At 44.5% G+C, this 22,247-nt stretch overlaps 2 protein-coding genes across 4 annotated transcripts in view; both read right to left on the bottom strand.

Moving 5' to 3' along the window:
• PPA1 (inorganic pyrophosphatase 1) overlaps positions 1-22,247 on the bottom strand; it is a 295,326-nt gene that overhangs the window by 132,438 nt on the left and 140,641 nt on the right. The gene's annotated exons all lie outside the window — the stretch shown is intronic.
• LRRC20 (leucine rich repeat containing 20) overlaps positions 1-22,247 on the bottom strand; it is a 93,093-nt gene that overhangs the window by 36,552 nt on the left and 34,294 nt on the right. For 2 of the 3 annotated variants that reach the window (XM_053586456.1, XM_053586457.1), the window contains one exon: positions 1,663-1,812. The exons of the other annotated variant lie outside the window; for it this stretch is intronic. In XM_053586456.1, the coding sequence (XP_053442431.1) occupies positions 1,663-1,812 (150 nt within the window). The remainder of the gene's footprint in view (positions 1-1,662; positions 1,813-22,247) is intronic. 3 annotated transcript variants of the gene reach the window in all.

The raw sequence follows: 22,247 nt of genomic DNA, 5'->3' as shown, positions 1-22,247 counted from the left end.
CATGCCACCATTTGATCCAACAATCCCACTTCTAGGTATACACCCAAAGGAAAAGAGATCATTTTATAAAAAGGACACCTGCACTTGAATGTTTATAGCAGCACAACTCACAATTGCAAAGACACAGAAACAACCCAAGTGCCCATCAATACATGAAATAGATGAATAAAATGTGGCTTATGCATACCACGGAGTACTACTCAGCCATAAAACAATGGCAATCTAGTATCTTTTGTGACAACCTGAATAGAACTGGAAAACATTCTTCTAAGTGAAACATCACAAGAATGGAGAAACAAACACTTGTACTCAGTACTCAATCGGAACTAATCTATCAACACTTAAGTGCACATATGGACGTACAGCTCGATGAAAATCAAGCCGCGGGGAGGGAGAAGGAGGGAAATGGGGACATTCACACCTGTTGGATATACTGCACACTATCTGGGTGAAGAGGTAAAGAACAGACTTATAACTTTGACTCAATCCGTACAAAAGCAAAGTATGTAAACAAAACACGCGTGTTCCCTAATATTCTGACATGTAAAAAAATCCAAAAACATAAACAACAACAGAAAGTATCCTCAAGCCTTGTCCCAGTTTCCCCCTCCCCATTATAGGTAATTTAGCCTTTCAGGTACAAATGCTATGAGCTCTGGAACCTTCACTCAGAAACAGCTGCATAAACTAAGCCCTTCTGTTTGCACTTTCTGGGTCCACTTGCAGCTCCTCCTGAGCCACTGCGCAAGCTACTTCTCATCCCTGGACTATTTGCCAATTCATGCCACCCTGTTCTTTCTGGGCTTACCCAATGCCCACACCTCCTCCAGGAAGCCTGCCCAGATTAAATTCAGCTGTATTAGAGACTTGCTCAAGTCCTTCATGCACCATCTGCATTTTGTGTACTTGTTGCTTCGAACAGGATTTTAGACTCTTTTTATGGCCCTATCACATAGAAAGTTCCAGAAAGCAGGGACCGCCTCTCCTAGGCTTCCTGTGCCCTCTGCAACTCTGCAGCCCCACCATTCTGCAAACACAGGCTGTAGCTCTGCCCCATGGGTCTCTGAGTGGCAGTGTCCTCTCACAGAAGGATTGGGGGACTGCTCCCTGGGAAAGGGGCCCAGCACTACAGCCAACAGCACACGCCACTCACGCATCCAGAGAAGGCATTTCAAGAGAATATACAAGGCCTGTCCGCTGGCCTCCTGCCATCTCCCTGCCAACCACAATGTCCACGTGTTCTTTGTGCTCAGCAGAGAAAAAAACAACATCCCTGGCATCTGTCACTCCTGAACTGGGAAAGCAACACAGAAGAACAAAGTTATATTGGAGGATGGGAAGGAGGCTTGGTCAAGGCTACTGAGAAATAATGACTTCTGAGCCTCAGGACCCAAACACCTCACTGGTCTGTTTAGAAAAAGAGAATCACTCCAAAACTCACACCCTTGACCCTTAGACAATCTGATTCACAGCCAGCTGAAGATAGTAGTAATCTAGAGACTTCCAGGCTGCAGGGAGAACATGAGTCCATCTTCAAAGTCTACCACTTGGAACGACTTCATGGTCTAGTTGACCAGGGACTGGTTCTGGTCCCAGATGGTGTCAGAGCCTGAAGGATAAGGGCTGGGTATGCCCTCTTGGCTGGAGCTGACCAAGGCCTACCTCGGAGCTGACTGAATGTGGTCATGAACTTGCTGGTGAGGGACTTGAGCTCGTTGTTAGCCAGAGTGATGAGGTGGATCTGGTCAGAGACATTCCGCAAGAGTTTGTAGATGCCGATGGGGAAGGAAACCAGCTTGCACTCGGCCAGGTCTGCAGCCAAAGGACAAAGACAGACCACAGCATCAGCCACTGCTGCCCACACACTTGCCCCAGACCCATGTGGACCCACCCTACCCCTCCCAGCCTCTTTGCCCTCTTGCCTGTTACCCCCAATCAGACTTCAGACCCTGCCCTCCCTCTTCCAGGAGCTTTCCTCATGAGCATTAACTCACACATGCCCTTCCCTTGCACCCTGAATCTTAGGATTTACTCTTGCGTGTTCTCCATTACCCCAGCCTTCTAGCCAGCAGCGTGTCTGCCAGCACAATGACAACCAACACTCATAGCAGTGTCCTTGACTCCCTCTAGAGTCATCAAAGGCTCAACAGAGAAGCTGCAGTCTTACAAGCACTTCACAATAGTCTACTCTGAAAACAGGCAATTCATATACACTGGGTGGTTTGACTTCCCTTCTAGTCCTATCGTGCTGAAGGCAGCAGCTTGTATAGGCAGCAGCTAGGAAGCTGTTCTGCAGCTCCTCAAATGGCTCAACTCAGAGTGACCATATGACCCAGCATGTCCACTCCTAGGTGTATACCCAAGAGAAATGAAACATACATCATGCAAAAACAGATTACACACAAATGTTCATAGCGACATTATTCACAATAGCCTGAAAGTGGAAACAACCCAAATGCCCATCAATTTGAGGAACAATCAGCAAAATGTTGCATATCCATAAGAAGGAATATTATCTAGCAATAAAAAGAAATGAAGCCAGGTGTGGTGATTCATGCCTGTAATCCTAGCACTTTGGGGAGGTTGAGGCGGGAGGATTACTTGAGGCCAGGAGTTTGAGACCAGCCGGAACAAACATAGCAAGATCCTGTCTCTACCAAAAGTAGAAAACTTAGCTGGGCATGGTAGCACCTGGCTTCTTGGGAGGCTGAGGCAGGAGGCTCACTTCAGCCTGGGAGTTTGAGGTTACAGTGAACTATGATGATGCCACTGCACTCTACCCAGGGCAACAGAGTGAGATTCTATCTCTAAAAAAAAATAGAGGAGGAGAAGGAGAGGGAGCCCAGTCACAAAGACTCACAGATCATATGGCTCCATTTATATGAAATGAGTATAATAGGCCAATTCACAAAGACAGAAAGATAGGTTAGTACTTGCTTGCCTAGGGCTGCAGGGCTTGAGGAAGTGGTAACCAAAGGGTGTTGGGGGTTCTTTGTAAGACAATATAAGCCTTACAGTATTCTAGGATTGTGGTGATAGTTGCAAAACTCTCTAAATATATTAAAACCATTGAAGTAGGCCAGGCACAGCAGCTCACGCCTACAATCCCAGCACTCTGGGAGGCTGAAGTGGGTATATTGCCTGAGTACACAGGTTCGAGACCAGTCTGAGCCAGGGCAAGATTCTGTTTCTAAAAATAGATGGGCGTCGTGGTGGGCACCTGTAGTCCCAGCTACTTGGGAGGCTGAGGCAAGAGAAGTGCTTGAGCCTAAGAGTTTGAGGTTGCTGTGAACTATGATGCCACAGCAACAAAGTGAGACTCTGTATCAAAACAAACAAATAAAAAAAAACATTCAACTGTGTAAGTGGATGAATTATAGAGTAGGTGACATCTCAATAAAGTTGATATGTATGTGTGTGCATATATACACAAACATAGTAAAAAAATGTACACACATTCTAAGAAAGGAAAAAAGCTGTATTAAAATTGCAATACTGAAGTCACGATTGACTTCTGCAATTACAAGAGGTACTCAAATGTGACTCGCATTCATCTTTTGTGATTGGTATATATTAAGTGTGTGTGCGCGCGCGCGCGCACAGTAGGAGGGAGACACTGAAAGCACAAAAGTCAACTCATCGAAGGTCACTCAAGTTCCCTGAGCCTCAGGATTCTCATCTGTACATTGACGGTATCCTTATCTACCTATAAGGGCTGTCAGAAAAATCACATGCAATAAAATAATGACTAAAAACGCCTGGCACAAACCTAACAGGAACACTACAAATGTTCTTCCTCTCCCCTCTTCCACTTTACCTTCCTCTTCCCACTCGATCCAAATCCTCTCTATGCTTCAAGGTCAGCGCCCTTCCACCTCTTGCAGAAGTCTTCCTAGGTCACCCCTTTTACTAGAGGTCATCCCCTCACCCCTGAACCCCAGGAGCACTCACTGCCTCATCTCTCTCTCAGCAAACTCTCATCTTTTCCCTAAAGAGGTCAGACTCTTTTAGGCCTCTAAGCCTTTGCAGGTTGCTCCAAAGTACATATGCAAACTTCAATAATATTCTCATATGCCAGCAATAAAATGGAATTTTTTTTTTTTTTTTTTGTAGAGACAGAGTCTCACTTTATCACCCCTGGTAGAGTGCCATGGCGTCACACGGCTCACAGCAACCTCTGACTCTTGGGCTTACGCGATTCTCTTGCCTCAGCCTCCCAAGCAGCTGGGACTACAGGCGCCCGCCACAACGCCCGGCTATTTTTTGTTGCAGTTTGGCCAGGGCTGGGTTTGAACCCGCCACCCTCGGCATATGGGACTGGCGCCCTACTCACTGAGCCACAGGCGCCGCCCATAAAATGGAATTTTTAAATAAAGTTCCTATTCCTAATAACAACAATAGCACAAAATATATGCAAATAACCATAATTGAAGCCCTTCTGCCTTATCTGCTTTACTGAATTTCTACTCTTGCTCTAAGACCCAGCTCAAATGTCACCTCCTCCATAAAGCCTTCTCTGACTGCCCATTGCACTTAGCTGCTCCAGAAGCTCGGCCTTGTTTAATGCCTCTTAATCCTCTATTATGTTAACCCCTTTTTGTGTCTACTTTCCCACTAGACTGGAAAAAACTCCAAAGCACAGTGTCAGAAGTCCGGGATGCTTGAGAGTAGGGCAGGGGTTCTGGTGACGTCACTAAGGTGGTTTGAGAAAAGACAACAGATAGGTAGGAAAAGGGCAAAAGTCTAAGTGACTGAGGGTCCACACGACTCCTCTGCCGGGCAGCATGAGTGTTGTTAATGCAGTGTTACCAACATCTACTCTGGTCAGGGACTGCACCAGCTAATCCCAGACCTGCCACTGTCTAGTGCAAAGCATCAGCTGTCACATCAGCAGGTGAGGTTGGCAGGAGGGAGTGCTCAGTCCTGCCAGGGAGGAGGAATTCCCAGAAGTCAGGCTTTCAGAAGCAGGAGTTGAAAGTTGGAAGTTCAGAAGTGGGAGTTGAAAGTTGAAAGTGGACCAGCACTGCAGGGTCACAGTTTGGGGCAAGCTGGCAATTCTAGAGACAATAATACTGTACTTCCGAAAAACAAGCCTCCTGATGCTTTGTGCCAGATACACAAAGGGCTGGACAGGAGTTTTTGTAGGAGTTGTGAATTATCCCAGCCCCTTTGGGAAGAAGCAGACAGATGTCATCATACACGCCAGGAGCAACATCAAGGGAATGGCAGGAGCTTTTCTCTTTGAAACAAGGAACAAAGTAAGGATGCCTTTGATCACCCAGTATCCATGAATATGGTCTTGAAAGTTCTGGCCAATAAAATAGAAGCACAGACACTGAAAACAAACAGAATGATTATTCTGTGCACATGAAATGACTATATAGGCTCAGAAACCTAAAGCAATCATCTGACAAACTGCATGAATTAAAAATAATTCAGCAATGTGGTTAATCAAAATAAATATGCAACCCTATAAGTCAATAGCATTCCTACATGCCAGCAATAAAATATAAAGATCCTATTCCAAACAACAACAATATAAAATACAGAGATATTTATAGTGGAAAATGTATCTGAACAACATGAAGAAAAGCAGAGAAATTCACCAATCTAGTTTTTTGTGTTTTTTTTTTTTTGAGACAGAGCCTCAAGCTGTTGCCCTGGGTAGAGGGCCATGCCATCACAGCTCACAGCAACCTCCAACTCCTGGGCTCAAGCAATTCTCCTGCCTCTGCCTCCAAGTAGCTGGAACTACAGGCGCCCGCCACAACACCTGGCTATTTTTTAGTTGCAGCCATCATTGTTGTTTGGTGGGCCCGGGCTGGATTCGAACCTGCCAGCTCAGGTGTATGTGGCTGGTGCCTTAGTTGCTTGAGCCACAGTCGCCAAGCCCACAAATCTAGTTTTAAAAGTAGATTTGTTTGTGAAGATATATAAAGTGTTCATTGATAACAAGTCAAAATACTAAAATGATTTTTTTTGTTTTTTGAATCTTACTTTGTCGCCCTTGGTAGAGTGCCATGGTGTCACAACTCACAGCAACCTCCAGCTCTTGGGCTTAGGCTATTCTCTTGCCTCAGCCTCCCAAGTAGCTGGGACTACAGGCGCCCGCCACAACGCCCAGCTATTTTTTTGTTGTTGCAGTTTGACGGGGCCTGGGTTCGAACCTGCCATCCTCAGTATATGGAGCTGGCGCCATACTCACTGAGCCATAGGCACGGCCCTAAAATGATATTTTTTAGGAAACTGATTTATGTATCATTTAATGTAACTCCTATCCAAATTCCCAAAAGATTTTTTTTTAACTTGACTAAATGGTTTTAAAATTGAACTAGAAATACATGTAAACAAGACCCTCAAAACAAGAAGGAAAGATTATAACAAATATTATATGGCTACAATAATTAAAACAGAGGGCAAAAGGAAAAATAGATGAAAGAAATAAAATACATAGTCTAGAATATATAGTACAGAAATAATGTCATAATTTAATAAACACTGAAGGTGGCTTCACATATAAATTGAAGAATGGGAGGACTGGACTTATCAACTGATATCAGAATAAACACTTAATAATTTTTTATTTTTTATTTATTTATTTTTTCTTTTTTGGCCAGGGCCAGATTTGAACCCGCCACCTCCAGTATATGGGGCTGGTGCCTAACTCATCTGGACAGGGACTCTGGTAGTTGCGTGCCCTTTGGAGCCCTCCCTGCCTTTGTGCAGAGCTCTTCTCCTGGCCAGAGACTGCTGAAGCCTTAGGCTATCTGTGCCAAAGTCACTGGGCGCCTGGCACTCCCAGAACTGTGCGCACCACCCCCAGCCCTGTTGCTGGATCCGGGTGTGTCACAAACTGGAGCTGCTTCCACAACCAGAACTCCCTAGCTAGAGCAGCCCCAGAGGAACTACACAGGGTCACTCCCTACAAAGATCCAGCAACAATAGAGTGATCCCGCTGGGGTCTAATCTTGGAGAGACACCTCCCCAACTCTGAGGACAGCCAGAGGCAATGGTGAAAAACAATCATGAGGCGAAATCAACAGAAAAACTCTGGCAATATGAATAATCAGAGTAGATCAACTCCCCCAAGGATCAATGGGGCAGAAACAGCACAAGACCCCATGCACAAACAATTAGTGAGATGTCAGAAATTGAATTCAGGATCTGGATAGCAAATAAGATCGAATTAGAATTCCAAAAGTTATCTCAAGAATTCAACGGATTCAAAGACCAAATGACCAAAGATTTCAACACATTGAGACAAGAAGTTGCATCCCTCAAAGATCTGAGAAACACAGCAGAATCCCTCAGTAACAGAATGGAGCAAGCAGAAGAAAGGATTTCTGACATTGAAGACAAAGCTTTTGAACGCTCCCAAACCCTCAAAGAAGAAGAGAAATGGAGAGCAAAAACAGACCACTCTCTCAGAGAGCTCTCGGATAATTTGAAGAAAACCAATACTCGTCTTACAGGGATCCCCAAAAGTGACAAAGTGGCTTCACAAGGCACAGAGTCTCTTCTCCATGAGGTTATGAAGGAGAACTTTCCAGACATGCCAAGAGATTCTGAAATTCAGATAGCAGACAGTTTCAGAACTCCAGCACGACTCAACCCAAATAAGACATCCCCCAGACACATCATAATCAATTTCACTAAAGTTAATATGAAGGAGAAAATTCTGAAAGCTGCCAGACGAAAGAAAACCATTACCTATGAGGGGAAGAATATCAGAATAACTGTAGATCTCTCTGCTGAAACCTTTCAAGCTAGAAGAGGATGGTCATCAACTTTTAATCTCCTAAAACAAAATAACTTTCAACCCAGGATCCTGTACCCTGCTAAACTGAGCTTCATTTATGACAGAGAAATTAAATACTTCAACGACATTCACATGTTGAAGAAATTTGCCACAACTAAACCAGCTCTCCAGGACATTCTTAGACCTATCCTCCATAAAGACCAGCATAATTCTCCACCACAAAAGTAAACCCACCCAAAAAAATTCTGATCAAATTCCAACTTCCATAGTCGCAAAAGGATTACAAATGTCCACTGGTCTCTCGAAAGGCTTATCAATACTCTCAATTAATGTGAATGGTTTAAATTGTCCTCTAAAGAGGCATAGGTTGGCGGACTGGATACAAAAACTCAAGCCAGATATCTGCTGCATCCAAGAATTGCATCTTACATTAAAAGACAGATATAGACTCAAGGTGAAGGGATGGACATCTATATTCCAGGCAAATGGGAAGCAGAAAAAAGGAGGCGCTGCAATCCTGTTCGCAGACGCAATAGGCTTTAAACCAACCAAAATAATTAAGGATAAGGATGGACACTTCATATGTGTTAAAGGTAATACTCAATATGATGAGATCTCAATTATTAATATTTATGCACCCAACCACAACGCACCTCAATTTATAAGAGAAACTCTAACAGACATGAGCAACTCGATTTCCTCCACTTCCATAGTAGTTGGAGATTTTAACACTCCTTTAGCAGTCCTGGATAGATCCTCCAAAAAGAAGCTAAGCAAAGAAATTTTAGAATTAAACTCAACCATTCAACATCTGGACTTAACAGACATCTACAGAACATTTCATCCCCAAAAAACTGAATACACATTCTTCTCATCAGCCCATGGAACATACTCCAAAATCGACCACATCCTAGGCCACAAATCTAACCTCAGCAAATTTAAAAAAATAGAAATTACTCCTTGCATCTTCTCAGACCATCATGGAATAAAAGTTGAACTAAATAACAACAGGAACCTGCATACCCATACAAAAACATGGAAGCTAAACAACCTTATGCTGAAGGATACATGGGTTATAGATGAGATTAAGAAGGAAATCACCATATTTTTGGAACAAAACAACAATCAAGACACGAATTACCAGAATCTCTGGGATACTGCAAAGGCAGTCCTAAGAGGGAAATTTATAGCACTGCAAGCTTCCTCAAGAAAACGGAAAGAGAGGAAGTCAATAACTTAATGGAACATCTCAAGCAACTGGAGAAAGAAGAACACTTCAACCCCAAACGCAGCAGAAGAAAATCAGAGCAGAATTAAATGAAATTGAAAACAACAGAATTATACAACAGATCAATAAATCCAAAAGCTGTTTTTTTTTGAAAAGATCAATAAAATAGATAAACCTTTGGCCAACCTAACCAGGAAAAAAAGAGTAAAATCTCTAATTTCATCAATCAGAAATGGTAATGATGAAATAACAACAGACCCCTCAGAAATTCAAAAAAATCCTTAACGAATACTACAAGAAACTCTACTCTCACAAATATGAAAATCTGAAAGAAATCGACCAATACCTGGAAGCACGCCACCTACCAAGACTTAGCCAGAACGAAGTGGAAATGTTGAACAGGCCTATATCGAGTTCTGAAATAGCATCAACTATACAAAATCTCCTTAAAAAGAAAAGCCCAGGACCAGATGGCTTTACGTCAGAATTCTACCAAACATTTAAAGAAGAACTAGTACCCATACTACTAAACCTCTTCCAAAATATAGAAAAAAAAGGAGTATTAACCCAGCACAGTCTATGAAGCAAACATCACCTTATCCCCAAACCAGGGAAAGACCCAACAAGAAAATTATAGACCAATATCACTAATGAATATAGATGCTAAAATACTCAATAAGATCCTGACAAACAGAATCCAACAACACGTCAAAAAAATTATACACCATGACCAAGTCGGATTTATCCCAGGGTCTCAAGGCTGGTTCAATATACGTAAATCTATAAATGTAATTCAACACATAAACAAACTTAAAAATAAAGACCATATGATTCTTTCAATTGATGCAGAAAAAGCTTTTGATAATATCCAGCATCCCTTCATGATCAGAGCACTTAAGAAAATTGGTATAGAAGGGACATTTCTTAAACTAATACAGGCCATCTACAGCAAAGCCACAGCCAATATCGTATTGAATGGAGTTAAATTGAAATCATTTCCACTTAGATCAGGAACCAGGCAAGGTTGCCCATTGTCTCCACTGCTCTTTAACATTGTAATGGAAGTTTTAGCCATTGCAATTAGGGAAGAAAAGGCAATCAAGGATATCCACATAGGGTCAGAAGAGATCAAACTTTTAGTCTTCGCAGATGATATGATCGTATATCTCGAAAACACTAGGGATTCTACTACAAAACTTTTAGAAGTGATCAAGGAATATAGCAATGTCTCAGGCTACAAAATCAAAACCCATAAATCTGTAGCCTTTATATATACCAACAATAACCAAGCCAAACAAACAGTCAAGGACTGTATTCCTTTCACAGTAGTGCCAAAGAAGATGAAATATTTAGGAGTAGGGCGGCGCCTGTGGCTCAGTCGGTAAGGTGCCGGCCCCATATACCAAGGGTGGCGGGTTTGAACCTGGCCCCGGCCAAACTGCAACCAAAAATAGCCAGGCGTTGTGGCGGGCACCTGTAGTCCCAGCTACTCGGGAGGCTGAGGCAAGAGAATCGCTTAAGCCCAGGAGTTGGAGGTTGCTGTGAGCTGTGTGAGGCTATGGCACTCTACCGAGGGCCATAAAGTGACACTCTGTCTCTACAAAAAAAAAAAAAAAAGAAAGAAATATTTGGGAGTATACCTAATAAAGGACGTGAAAGATCTCTACAAAGAGAACTATGAAACTCTAAGAAAAGAAATAGCCGAAGATGTTAACAGATGGAAAAACATACCATGCTCATGGCTGGGAAGAATCAACATTGTTAAAATGTCCATACTGCCCAAAGTAATATATAATTTTAATGCAATTCCTATTAAAGCTCCATTGTCATACTTTAAAGATCTTGAAAAAACAATACTTCGTTTTATATGGAATCAGAAAAAAACCTCGAATAGCCAAAACATTACTGAGCAATAAAAACAAAGCAGGAGGAATCACGCTACCAGACCTGAGACTGTACTATAAATCCACAGTGATCAAAACAGCATGGTAGTGGCACAAAAACAGAGAAGTAGATGTCTGGAATATAATAGAGAACCAAGAGATGGATCCAGCTACTTACCGTTATTTGATCTTTGACAAGCCAATTAAAAACATTCAGTGGGGAAAAGATTCCCTATTTAACAAATGGTGCTGGGTAAACTGGCTGGCAACCTGTAGAAGATTGAAACTGGACCCACACCTTTCACCATTAACTAAGATAGACTCTCACTGGATAAAAGATTTAAACTTAAGACATGAAACTATAAAAATACTTGAAAAAAGTGCAGGGAAAACTCTTGACGGAATCGGCCTGGGTGAATATTTTATGAGGAGGACTCCCCAGGCAATTGAAGCAGTATCAAAAATACACTACTGGGACCTGATCAACCTAAAAAGCTTCTGCACAGCCAAGAACATAGTGAGTAAAGCAAGCAGACAGCCCTCAGAATGGGAGAAAATATTTGCAGGTTATACCTCCGATAAAGGTCTAATAACCAGAATCCACAGAGAACTCAAACGTATTAACAAGAAAAGAACACGTGACCCCATCTCAGGGTGGGCAAGGGACTTGAAGAGAAACTTCTCTAAAGAAGACCAATTCAAGATCTACAAACACATGAAAAAAAGCTCATCATCCTTAATCATCAGAGAAATGCAAATCAAAACTACTCTGAGATATCACCTAACCCCAGTAAGAGTAGCCCACATAACAAAATCCCAAAACCAGAAATGTTAGCGTGGATGTGGAGAAAAGGGCACACTTCTACACTGCTGGTGGGAATGCCCACTAATACGTTCCTTCTGGAAGGACGTTTGGAGAACACTTAGAGACCTAAAAATAGACCTGCCATTCGATCCTATAATTCCTTTGCTAGGTTTATACCCAGAAGACTAAAAGTCACAATATAACAAAGACATCTGTACCAGAATGTTTATTGCAGCCCGATTCATAATTGCTAAGTCATGGAAGAAGCCCAAGTGCCCATCGACCCACGAATGGACTAGCAAATTGTGGTACATGTATACCATGGAATACTATGCAGCCTTAAAGAAAGATGGAGACGTTACCTCTTTCATGTTTACATGGATGGAGCTGGAACATATTCTTCTTAGCAAAGTATCTCAGGAATGGAAGAAAAAGTATCCAATGTACTCAGCCCTACTATGAAGCTAAATTATAGCTTTCACATGAAGACTATAACCCAACTATAGCACAAGACTATGGGGAAAGGGCCAAGGAAGGGGAAGGGGGGGGGAGGTTTTGGTAGCGGGAGGGTAATGGGTGGGGCCACATCTATGGTGCATCTTAGAATGGGTACAGGCGATTGCACTAATGTACACAGCTATGATTTAACAATAAAAAAAATAATAATACTAGCAACCCCCTGTGCTTTGTTTTTCTAGTTTAATAGTTCATATTATAGAGTCTAGGTGTTTTTTTAAGGAGAATATAAAAACCATGTACTAATTCCAACTAGGTGAAGTTGGAAAGATGACAGAAAGGAAAATAACTATGTTAACAGTTATTTCAGAGGATTTGAGCAATGTGTTACTATTTATAGTCCAAATGTTTACTTTATATAAACTAAGTAAAACACCACTATATATGAAGCCATTTCCCAAGTGTTTAAATAGTGCTACTTTCCTTTTAAAATAGAAAAATAAATTTATCATAGAACTAACTTTTATTATAAAAAAATAACTTGGCAAATTCAAGAATGTGCTGAGGGCAGCCAGCTCCTCCTGATCAACAAGAGAAATAGAGCCAAGCAGACCCAAGAACTGCAGGAAGCCAGAATGGGCCAGAGCAGAGGCAGCTTCCCACAGCTTCCGCAGCAGGGAGAGGAAGTGTCCACGACCAAGGGAGAGGGGATTGAAGCCCTGCAAGTTACTTCACAGGGTCCTCAAAGCAGCTTTCCCAGAATTATCAGCCCAGAAATGCCCAGCCCCTGTTACACTGTCCACTCTTCCAGCCTCTGATTCAGGCATCACAGAAGCCCTCTGAGGCATCACTGGCCAACCAAGACGTCATGGGGCCTCGTTGCTTGACGATGGAGGATGCTGCCCCCAGTGCCTGCTTTTCTCATTCACTCTCTATGAATAGCTGTGAAGGCCCTACTGTGTGCTAGGCACTGATCTGCATTGTTTCCTACAGCTTTCCTATAATTTTTTTTTTAATCTTGGGGATGCCATCTGTTTCCTCCATTCTATGTCCCCTGTACTGCCTTCCCAGAAGCCAGTGTGCATGCGGGAGGGAGGCACCACGAAGCTCCTGCTCAGAACAGTCTGGCGGCCACTGATGGCAAAGGCCACCCGCGAGTGCTGCCCAAGAGCCTTCCTGGGATGTGATGCGAACACCCCTCATCCCAGCACCAGCACCAGCCACTAACTCAGCATGTAGACACTTGGCTCCACTGAGAGGAGAGTCCCATGATCTCCATGGTCCCTGGGAAAAGAATACAGAGATCCAGGTACCCAGACTTCTCAAACAAACTTCAACCTTACCCACTCATATCCCCATCTGTATGCAAGGAGCAGCATACTTCGTGTCCATGACCTAGGAGATAGAGATAATAATAGCCATAGAAAGGGTGGGCATGGTGGCTCATGGCTGTAATCCCAGCACTTTGGGAAGCCAAGGCGGGAGGATCTCTTGAGGCCAGGAGTTGGGGTTCAGCCTGAGCAACATAGTGAGACTGTCTCTACAAAAAACTTAAAAATTATCCAGGCATGGTAATGAGCACCTGTAGTCCCAGCTACTTGGAAGACTGAGGCAGCAGGATCATGTAAGTCCAAGAATTTGAGGTTAAATGAACCATGATGATGCCACTACAGTTTAGCCTGGACAACAGAATTAGACCCTGTCTCTCATAATAATAACAACTATAAACAATACGACTCACTATTTCACATATGCAATGTCATAAGAACTACCCCGTCTAACATAAGGAAACTGCAATTAAGTGACTTGTCCATAGTCATACAGTTAAAAGTAGGGGTGAGAAAAGATTTGGACCCAGGTTAGGCCAGTCAGGAAGCCAGGGATCCTAACTACCCTGCTATACTGACGCTTGAGTCAAGAACATGCCTAGGTGCCTATCTAAAGAACAGGCCAGAGAAAGGGGAGTCTATTCTGAGCTTCCCAGTAGGAAAGCCTTGGCTACAAACTCCTTAGGCCTTTCCAGTTCAGAGCCTTCAATATCATTCAATACCTCTGAGGAAAGGAGGTCCACAGGCTTCTGCATGAGCCAGTCACCTTTTGGTCTCGGGAAATTCCCCTGCAGGTCTAATTCAGAGAAAAGCCCATGAGCTGAGCCAGGTTCAGTGCTGGGTCATCCTGGGTTTACGGAAGCAGACAGCACCGCCTCTAGAGGACACAGCCAGGATGTGGCTGGAGACCAAGACCCAACTGGGGAAGAGGGGGCGATTCAGGCTATTGACAGGACAGTTGTCTCTAAGAAGCTGTGGATGTCATCAAGAAGAGTGTCCTGAGAACAAACAGTATAGAGAAAAATTCACCAAATCATGAAAAAAGGCTCCAAGGTCAGGAAGTGAGCACTACGTCCTGTCCTGGAGCACTGTCAGGGAGGCTCCCCATAGACAGCATTCCTCAGTCAGGTGGAGGCCCTGCCTGAGCTCAGAGCTCCTGCTCCACTCAATAAAACAAACATAGCTAACAGCATTGAGTATTTGCTATGTTCTAGGCACCATTCTAGGTGCCTTTTATACATTAATTTATTTAATTCTTAGAACCTATGAGTTACCCTGACAGCAGGAAAATGAGGCCAGTGTCAATAGATAAATTGTCCATAGTATTAAGATGATGGGGCCAAAGAATCTGATTGCAAAAATTGCAGACCAAAGATTCAAGTAGGGTGGCCAGTAAGGTAGTTCGCTCAGGACTTTGCTCATTTTAGCATTAAAAATCCTGCATCCTAGGAATCCCCCCTTGGTCCTAGGCAAATTAGGACATTTAGGGTCATTGTAGATTCAGGCTGAGAGAGAGAGAAGAAAGAGAAGGCAACCAAGGCGTGAGAAACCGTTCCAAAGACCTTCAGTCCTGTAGGACTCCACTTTCTAGCTCTGCCTTCCCCTACAACTGCTGGGAGCTTCTCCTGTACTCCACAGATGCCGAGAAAGTCCATCTCTTGGCTTTGGAATCATTTAGTGCTATTTTGTGGTACATGTCCACAGACCCCAACCAGGGCTGGGGATTGGGGTGGTGGGTGATGGACTACAAGAAGTAACACTACAAGAAGAGCCACTAGGGCGGCGCCTGTGGCTCAAAGGAGTAGGGCACCTGCCCCATATATGGAGGTGGCGGGTTCAAACCAGGCCCTGGCCAAAAAACCAAAAAAAAAAGTAACACCAGGCTTCTCTATCAACACCTGATGACAGCTGGATGCAAACATGCCTTTCCCCAGCACTCCCAGCTGCTATCAGGGCTGCAGTGAAGAACACTTGATCTTCCAGGAAGGCAGCACAATGAACACAGGGCATAATAATCCTAATAATTATTAATATAATTATTTTCACAAGAACTCCAAACTGCATGCCCCCAAGCCTCTTAATGAGAACAGTACTTCGTGTTAATAGAGAAGCCTTTCATTCAAATCGCTCAAGTCCTTTATGAAAGCCTATCTCATTAATTCTAATTAATGCCTAATGAAAATCAGAAGGCAGAACCAAGTCAGAACAAGCAAAACCCAAGAAGCAAGCAGAACATTCAGTTCAAAGTCAGGGAGCTGGATTGAGCTTGCTCTGTGACTTAGAAAAATGCAATTCTGACCCCTGACAGTCCCCAACAAGAGGTGGGCCTGGTGACAGGGTACAAAAGTGGGAAGCAGAGAGGGTCACAGAACCCCTGCCAACCCAATCACAAGGCCCACAGGTGAGGGTGTTAGAACTTAGGCTGGGGGAGAGGGGTGTATGGGCTTGTGGCCAAGAAGTAAAGCTCTCAAGGGCACCAGAGGAAATCCATGGCCAGTGTGACAACGTTTCTTCTCGTGGAATCTCAGGGTTAGAAGAAGATGAGGATTACTGAACCCATGTTTCCATACTTCCCAATAAGAATCATGTGGAGAGGCTGGTCTTTGCACCCTTCCCAGATATTCTGCCTCAGTGGGTCTCAGACAGTGCAAGGGAATATGTTGTTAACAAGTATCCCCAGGTGCTTCTTATCAACACACAAACTCGGGAAACACTGAGTAACGCAGCGTCCCACCTGAGACCTGAAAACCTCTCAGGGTCTCCTCCACCAGAGGTCAGAGAGTTATCCTTGAACACCAGCGATGGGAGGCTCACTGCTCCTCCCACAGATTGGTTTTAACTGTTAGAGAGTTCTTTCATGGGTCATGTTAATAACTGTTACCCTTCCTCCACCCACTAGTCCTGCCCCCTTTCGGGTCAGCACACAGTGTATTTGCCCCCTCTTTACATAAATGATGAAGGACACTGCAAACATTTTTAATTGTGGTAAAATATACATGAAATCTACTATCTTATCAGGCTTTCCGGAGGTTAGGGGGAAGGAAAGATGAATAGGTGGAACACACAGGATTTTTAAGGCAGTGGAAATGCTCTGCTACGACAGTGGTAGATACACATCATTATACCTTCATCCAGGCATACAGAGCGTGCAACACCCAGAGTGAAATCCAACGAAAACCAGGGACTCGGGGTGATAATGACACAGCAGTGCAGGCTTATCAGTGGTGACAAACATACCACGCTGGTACAGGATGTTGATAACGGGAGAGGCCGTGCATGTGTGAGAGCAGGGAGTGTATTAGGAAATCTCTAGACCATCATTGTGCTGCGACCCTAAAAATGCTCTTCAAAAATTAAGTCTTTAGGTGGTGCCTGCACCTCAAGTGGCTAAGGCGCCAGCCACATACACCAGAATTCGAATCTGGCCCGGGCCTGCCAAAAAAAGACAACTACAACCAAAAAATGGCCCACAGTTGTGGCAGGTGCCTGTAGTCCCAGCTACTCAGGAGGCTGAGGCAAGAGAATCAGTTAAGCCCAGGAGTTGGAGGTTGCTGTGAGCTGTGATGCCACAGCACTCTACCCAGGGCGATAGCTTGAGGCTCTGTCTTAAAAAAAAAAAAAAATTAAAAGTATTTACCAGCTTGGCACCTGTGGCTGAAGTGGCTAAGGCACCAGCCACATACAACTGAGCTGGTGGGTTTGAATCCAGCCTGGGCCTGCCAAACAAGAATGACAGCTGCAACCAGGTGTTGCAGCAGGCGCCTGTAATCCCAGCTACTTGGTAGATGGAGGCAGAAGAATCACTTGAGCTCAGGAGTTGGAGGTTGCTTTGAGCTGTGATGCCACAGCACTCTACCCAGGGTGATAGCTTGAGGCTCTGTCTTAAAAAAAAAAAAAAAAAAAAATTAAGTCTTTAAAACGTATTTACCATCTTAACCATGTTTAAGTGTAAGTTCGGTAGCATTAGGTATATTCACATTGTTGTGCAATCATACTCCAGGACTTGCATCTTACAGAACAAAACTTTGTACCTATTAAACCCTCCATTCCCCTCCCCCTCCACCACTGGCAACCACAGAATACTATAAACTTCTCTCCAGGCAAAAACATCCTCAGGACCTTCAATCCTCTTCGTTCTGGATATTCTCCTTATTAGGTACAGACAGGGAACAGGGTGAGTGAAGAAAAAATAAAATACAAAATAAAACAGAATAATAAGACAGGACAAATACACAGACCATTCCTGACAGAGAAGAAACCGCCTAACCCAAGATGTTTTCTTAAAGTTAAGAGAGCTCTTTTTAAACAACAGGACCCCTGAGATGGGTGCACACTAGACCATGAGAGCTAGGTATCACTCCACAAGAGCACCTGTGGTTTATGAGGACAACAAGCATACACAGTTCTAAGCAGGCCACCCTAAAGGTGACCTTTTGATGTATAGTTCTTCATTGTAATAGCACTGACATTTGCCACCACCCCTAATATAATTAAAAATGTAACTGTGGGAACTTATAGACAGAAATTATATACCATAGCTAATGCATAATCATGAGTTAATAAATGCATATATATTAGAAGTAGGCAGGGCAAAGCTAAGAATTAGGGAATAAACGCAAGGGGGTGCCAGGTGAGATGGCTCACGCCTATAATCCTAGCGCTCTGGGATGCCGAGGCGGGTGGATTGTTTGAGCTCACGAGTTTGAGACCAGCCTGAGCAAGAGCAAGACCCCATCTCTACGAAAAATAGAAAAACTGAGGCAAGAGGATCACTTGAGCCCAAGAGTTGGAGGTTGCTGTGAGCTATGATGACGTCATGGCACTCTACCCAGGGCAACAGCTTAAGATTCTGTTTCAAAAATAAAAAAAAAGGGAGGGCGGCGCCTGTGGCTCAGTGAGTAGGGCGCCGGCCCCATATGCCGAGGGTGGCGGGTTCAAACCCAGCCCCGGCCAAACTGCAACAAAAAAATAGCCGGGCGTTGTGGCGGGCGCCTGTAGTCCCAGCTACTCGGGAGGCTGAGGCAAGAGAATCGCGTAAGCCCAGGAGTTGGAGGTTGCTGTGAGCCGTGTGACGCCACGGCACTCTACCGAGGGTGGTACAGTGAGACTCTGTCTCTACAAAAAAAAAAATAAATAAAAAAGGGAAGGAAAAAAAATAAATACAAAGAGGAAAGTTTGTAAAGGCATCCTCTCTCACTCAGGAGGGACAGACTCATTCCTCTCTTTGGAACGTACTATCCTGCTTAAAAAGAAATAAAACCTGGGCTGTTAGCTTGCTTACTTGCTTTGTGGTTTTGTGCCAACTGAGTCAAAGCACTTTCAGTTTCTAGGAAACACTTGCTAGCGGTACCCAGGGAAGGCCTAAACCAAAGCTGGGGTCTTTATAGCCCCCTAACAGTCCTCAAGACCAATACCGCCCACATTCTGGCCAGACCAGAACTTTCTCCTGTGCAGGCTCTCAGTCTCCAACACATCCGCAGCCACCACTGACCAATGCCAGCCATGTGCCAGAAACTGTAAAGGTTTCAGACCTATGTTCCCTCTACTCCTCCCAGCCACTCTATAAGATGACTACTGTGCTTGCCCCTATTTAACAGTTGAGGAAACCAAGTCATGGAAAGTTAAACAATTTTCTCAAAGTCACACATGACTTAACTGAGGTCACCCAGTTAGTGAAGTAATAAAATATATTTATAGCCAAGGCAATTAGATAGCTTGAGCTTAGGAGTTCAAGACAGCCTGGGCAAGAGTGAGACCCTGTCTCTACTCAAAATAGAAAAACTATCGACGCATTGTGGTGGGCGTCTATAGTCCCAGCTACTTGTGAGCTGAGGCAAGAAGGATGGCTTGAGCCCAGGAGTTTGAAGTTGCTGGGAGTTGTGACGCCACAGCACTCTACCCAGTATAACAGAGTGAGACTCTGTCTCAAAAAAAAAAAAATTTTACAAAGTGTCTCTTATCTGCAAGTTAGTGATTTCAGCATTGTCATGCATTAGTTCATTGAATTCTCATACCATTATCATGAGATGGGCACCATTATTACTGCATCTGCCTTACAGAGGAGTGACTGAGGCACAGAGCCACAGGCCTTGGGTGGTGAGCATTAGGGCTGGGCTTGAGTGCATGCCCTTGGCCTTCACTCTACACTGCCTCCCTAGAACATGTAACTCTTATTTAGGTTGGTCTGCCACAATGAAATGAAGTGGGAGATGGTGAGTTTCCAATGAGCAATTTATAATGGAGTCCAGAGAACAAAGGTACAATACAGTTGCCATGGAGCAATATAACTCCCCATGGGGACTCAGTTGAAAAAGCTGATAAAAAGATTACCCAAGTATCAGGAGCCTGAATTTGTCACTTATTGGCTGTGGGACTCTGGGTAGGACCTTTTGGCTCTTATGCCCTTGGTTTTCATCTCAGTAAAATGCCAGGGCTGTAGCCAACCATCTCCAAGACCCTGCCCAGCTGCCTGCCACTTTGGACTCTGGATGGTGGTACTCAGATTTGGCCACATACTGGAGAGCTTTATGGAGTCTTGATGCCCAGCTCTCACACCCAGAAACTCTGACTTTAACTAGTAACGGCTGCAGGTCGAGAGCTTCCAAAATGATTCTAATGCATAGCAGGGTGAACTCTGCACTATACCACTGCCTTTCAAACTACATCATGCCAACAAGTTACCCCAGGATCCTGCTAATGTGCAGTCTGATGCCACAGGTCTCGGGTGGGGCCTAAGATTTTGCATTGCTGCCAACTAGGTCCGAGGACCACACTGAGTAGCAAGGGCTTGGCCAATGTCATGGTTCTCAAAGAGGGGTTCCTAGACCCACAGCATCAGCATCATCACCCCAGAATCTTTTGGAAATGCAAATTCTCAGGCCCCAACCCAGATGTACAAAATAAGAAACGTTAGGGGTGAGGCCTATGAATCTTTGTTTTAACAGGTCCACCAGGGGGTTCTCCTGCTCCAGTTTGAGCCACACTGGCATTGAGGGCACAGGCCTCTTCCAGCTATGGTCACTTTGCCCTGATTGATGAGGATAATGGGGAATAATGGCAGTGACTCCCAATTACTAAACACTGGCTGCTCTGCCCTGAGTAAGGGACTATGAGCTTGAATCACTTATGGAAACTTGCTTGCTCTGTGTGCCTCCTGCTTCCCTGTAGAGCATGCTATTTCAGGACAGAGCCACAGAGGCAGAGGCTTTTCATTCTTTTCTCTTGCCCTAATCACATTTCTGGCTCATATGAAGCAAACATGACTCTCGGTGTGGAAGCAGCCCTGAACTGGGCTAAGGAGGCTCAAGTTCTCATCCTGACCCTTCAGCGGTCAGCCATGGGGATCTTAGGGAAACTCCTTGGGTCTTGTACCCTCATCTGCAAAATGAGGGTTTGGACGAGGTGATTTTGGGGGTCTCAACCAGGCTGGCCATTCTGTCACTCCAACATTCTACTAAGCAAAGGCTCTGTGGGCAATGTTCCTATTAAAGGGAAGTGGCTGCAAGCTGCAGCCAAACATTTCAGAATCTTTCTTGCCTTAGAACAGCCTTGAACATACACTGTAATGGGGGAATATTAGGTGTGGTGAAGTGGGCTACTTTGCATCACGCTGCTCCATGGTGAGCATGGAGCTGGGATCTGAACCCAGGAAAGGCCAACTCCAAGGCCTGTGGCATTCTATGAGCCTGTGCTACACTAGGCTAACTCTCCCTACCTTACATAGAAGACAGCCTTTAAAAGAAGTAGCTATAGGGCGGCGCCTGTGGCTCAGCAGGTAGGGCGCTGGCCCCATATGCCAAGGGTGGCGGGTTCAAACCCAGCCCCGGCCAAATTGCAACAAAAAAAATAGCCAAGCGTTGTGGCGGGTGCCTGTAGTCCCAGCTACTTGGGAGGCTGAGTCAAGAGAATTGCCTAAGCCCAAGGATTTGGAGGTTGCTGTGAGCTGTGTGACGCCACGGCACTCTACCGAGAGCGATAAGGTGAGACTCTGTCTCTACAAAAAAAAAAGAAGTAGCTATTACGAGCAACACACACATCCTCACAATAGCCCCTGAGGTAGGTAGCACTCTGTGTACCCCATTGTGCCCATTGTGGCCATTGTGCCATTGTGGAAACTAAGGCAGAGTGGATAAACAGAACTGGAATTTGAACCCAGGCAGTTCAAACCCTCTGAGAGCTCAGTTTAACAGGGTAAGATGTGGGACTGTGTGTGGGCATTAGAATAAAGGACCCAGGTGGGAGAGGGCTCTCAGTCAAAAGTCTGGTGTAGCAAAAACAGATTTTTTTGGAACCTGAAAATGACAACTGAGACATGGGCCTGCTGGGAAGAGCCGGAACCCCTTTCCAGAGGATTACACTCCTAGTACCTCCGGTGTACTCAAGGGCTAGGGGTTCAAGGTTGGCATCCTGGTGTAGGAAGCAGAACTGTAAACATGCCCAGCTGAGCTGCCAGTCTCCAAAATGCTACTTGATCTCCAAAGCAGGGACACACAGAACTCAGAGAGCAAGAAAACAGCCACGCACCACAACGCTGCACCACGCCGATGACACAATCGGCGTTACTTTGACAAGCAATCTGTGCACAATATTTAGATTGCTGACCAACTCCAAAAGTCTCGAGACAAAAAGCAGCCAGGCCCTGCCCCCTCTTGACAAATCTCCTTCCCCAGAGGTAACTACTGCCAGGTCTCTGGAAGGATTTGTTTTGGTGTTTAACTCCTAATCTCTAGTAGAGGGTTTCTCAGCCTGTCTCCTGCATCACACCACCTGCAAAGAAAAGAAAAGTCAC

The sequence above is a fragment of the Nycticebus coucang genome, chromosome 3 (genome assembly GCF_027406575.1).
Source record: "Nycticebus coucang isolate mNycCou1 chromosome 3, mNycCou1.pri, whole genome shotgun sequence".
Classification (NCBI taxonomy): Eukaryota; Metazoa; Chordata; class Mammalia; order Primates; family Lorisidae; genus Nycticebus; species Nycticebus coucang.
The sequence above is the reverse complement of the archived record's forward strand: the minus strand, read 5'-3'. Positions and strand labels throughout refer to the sequence as shown.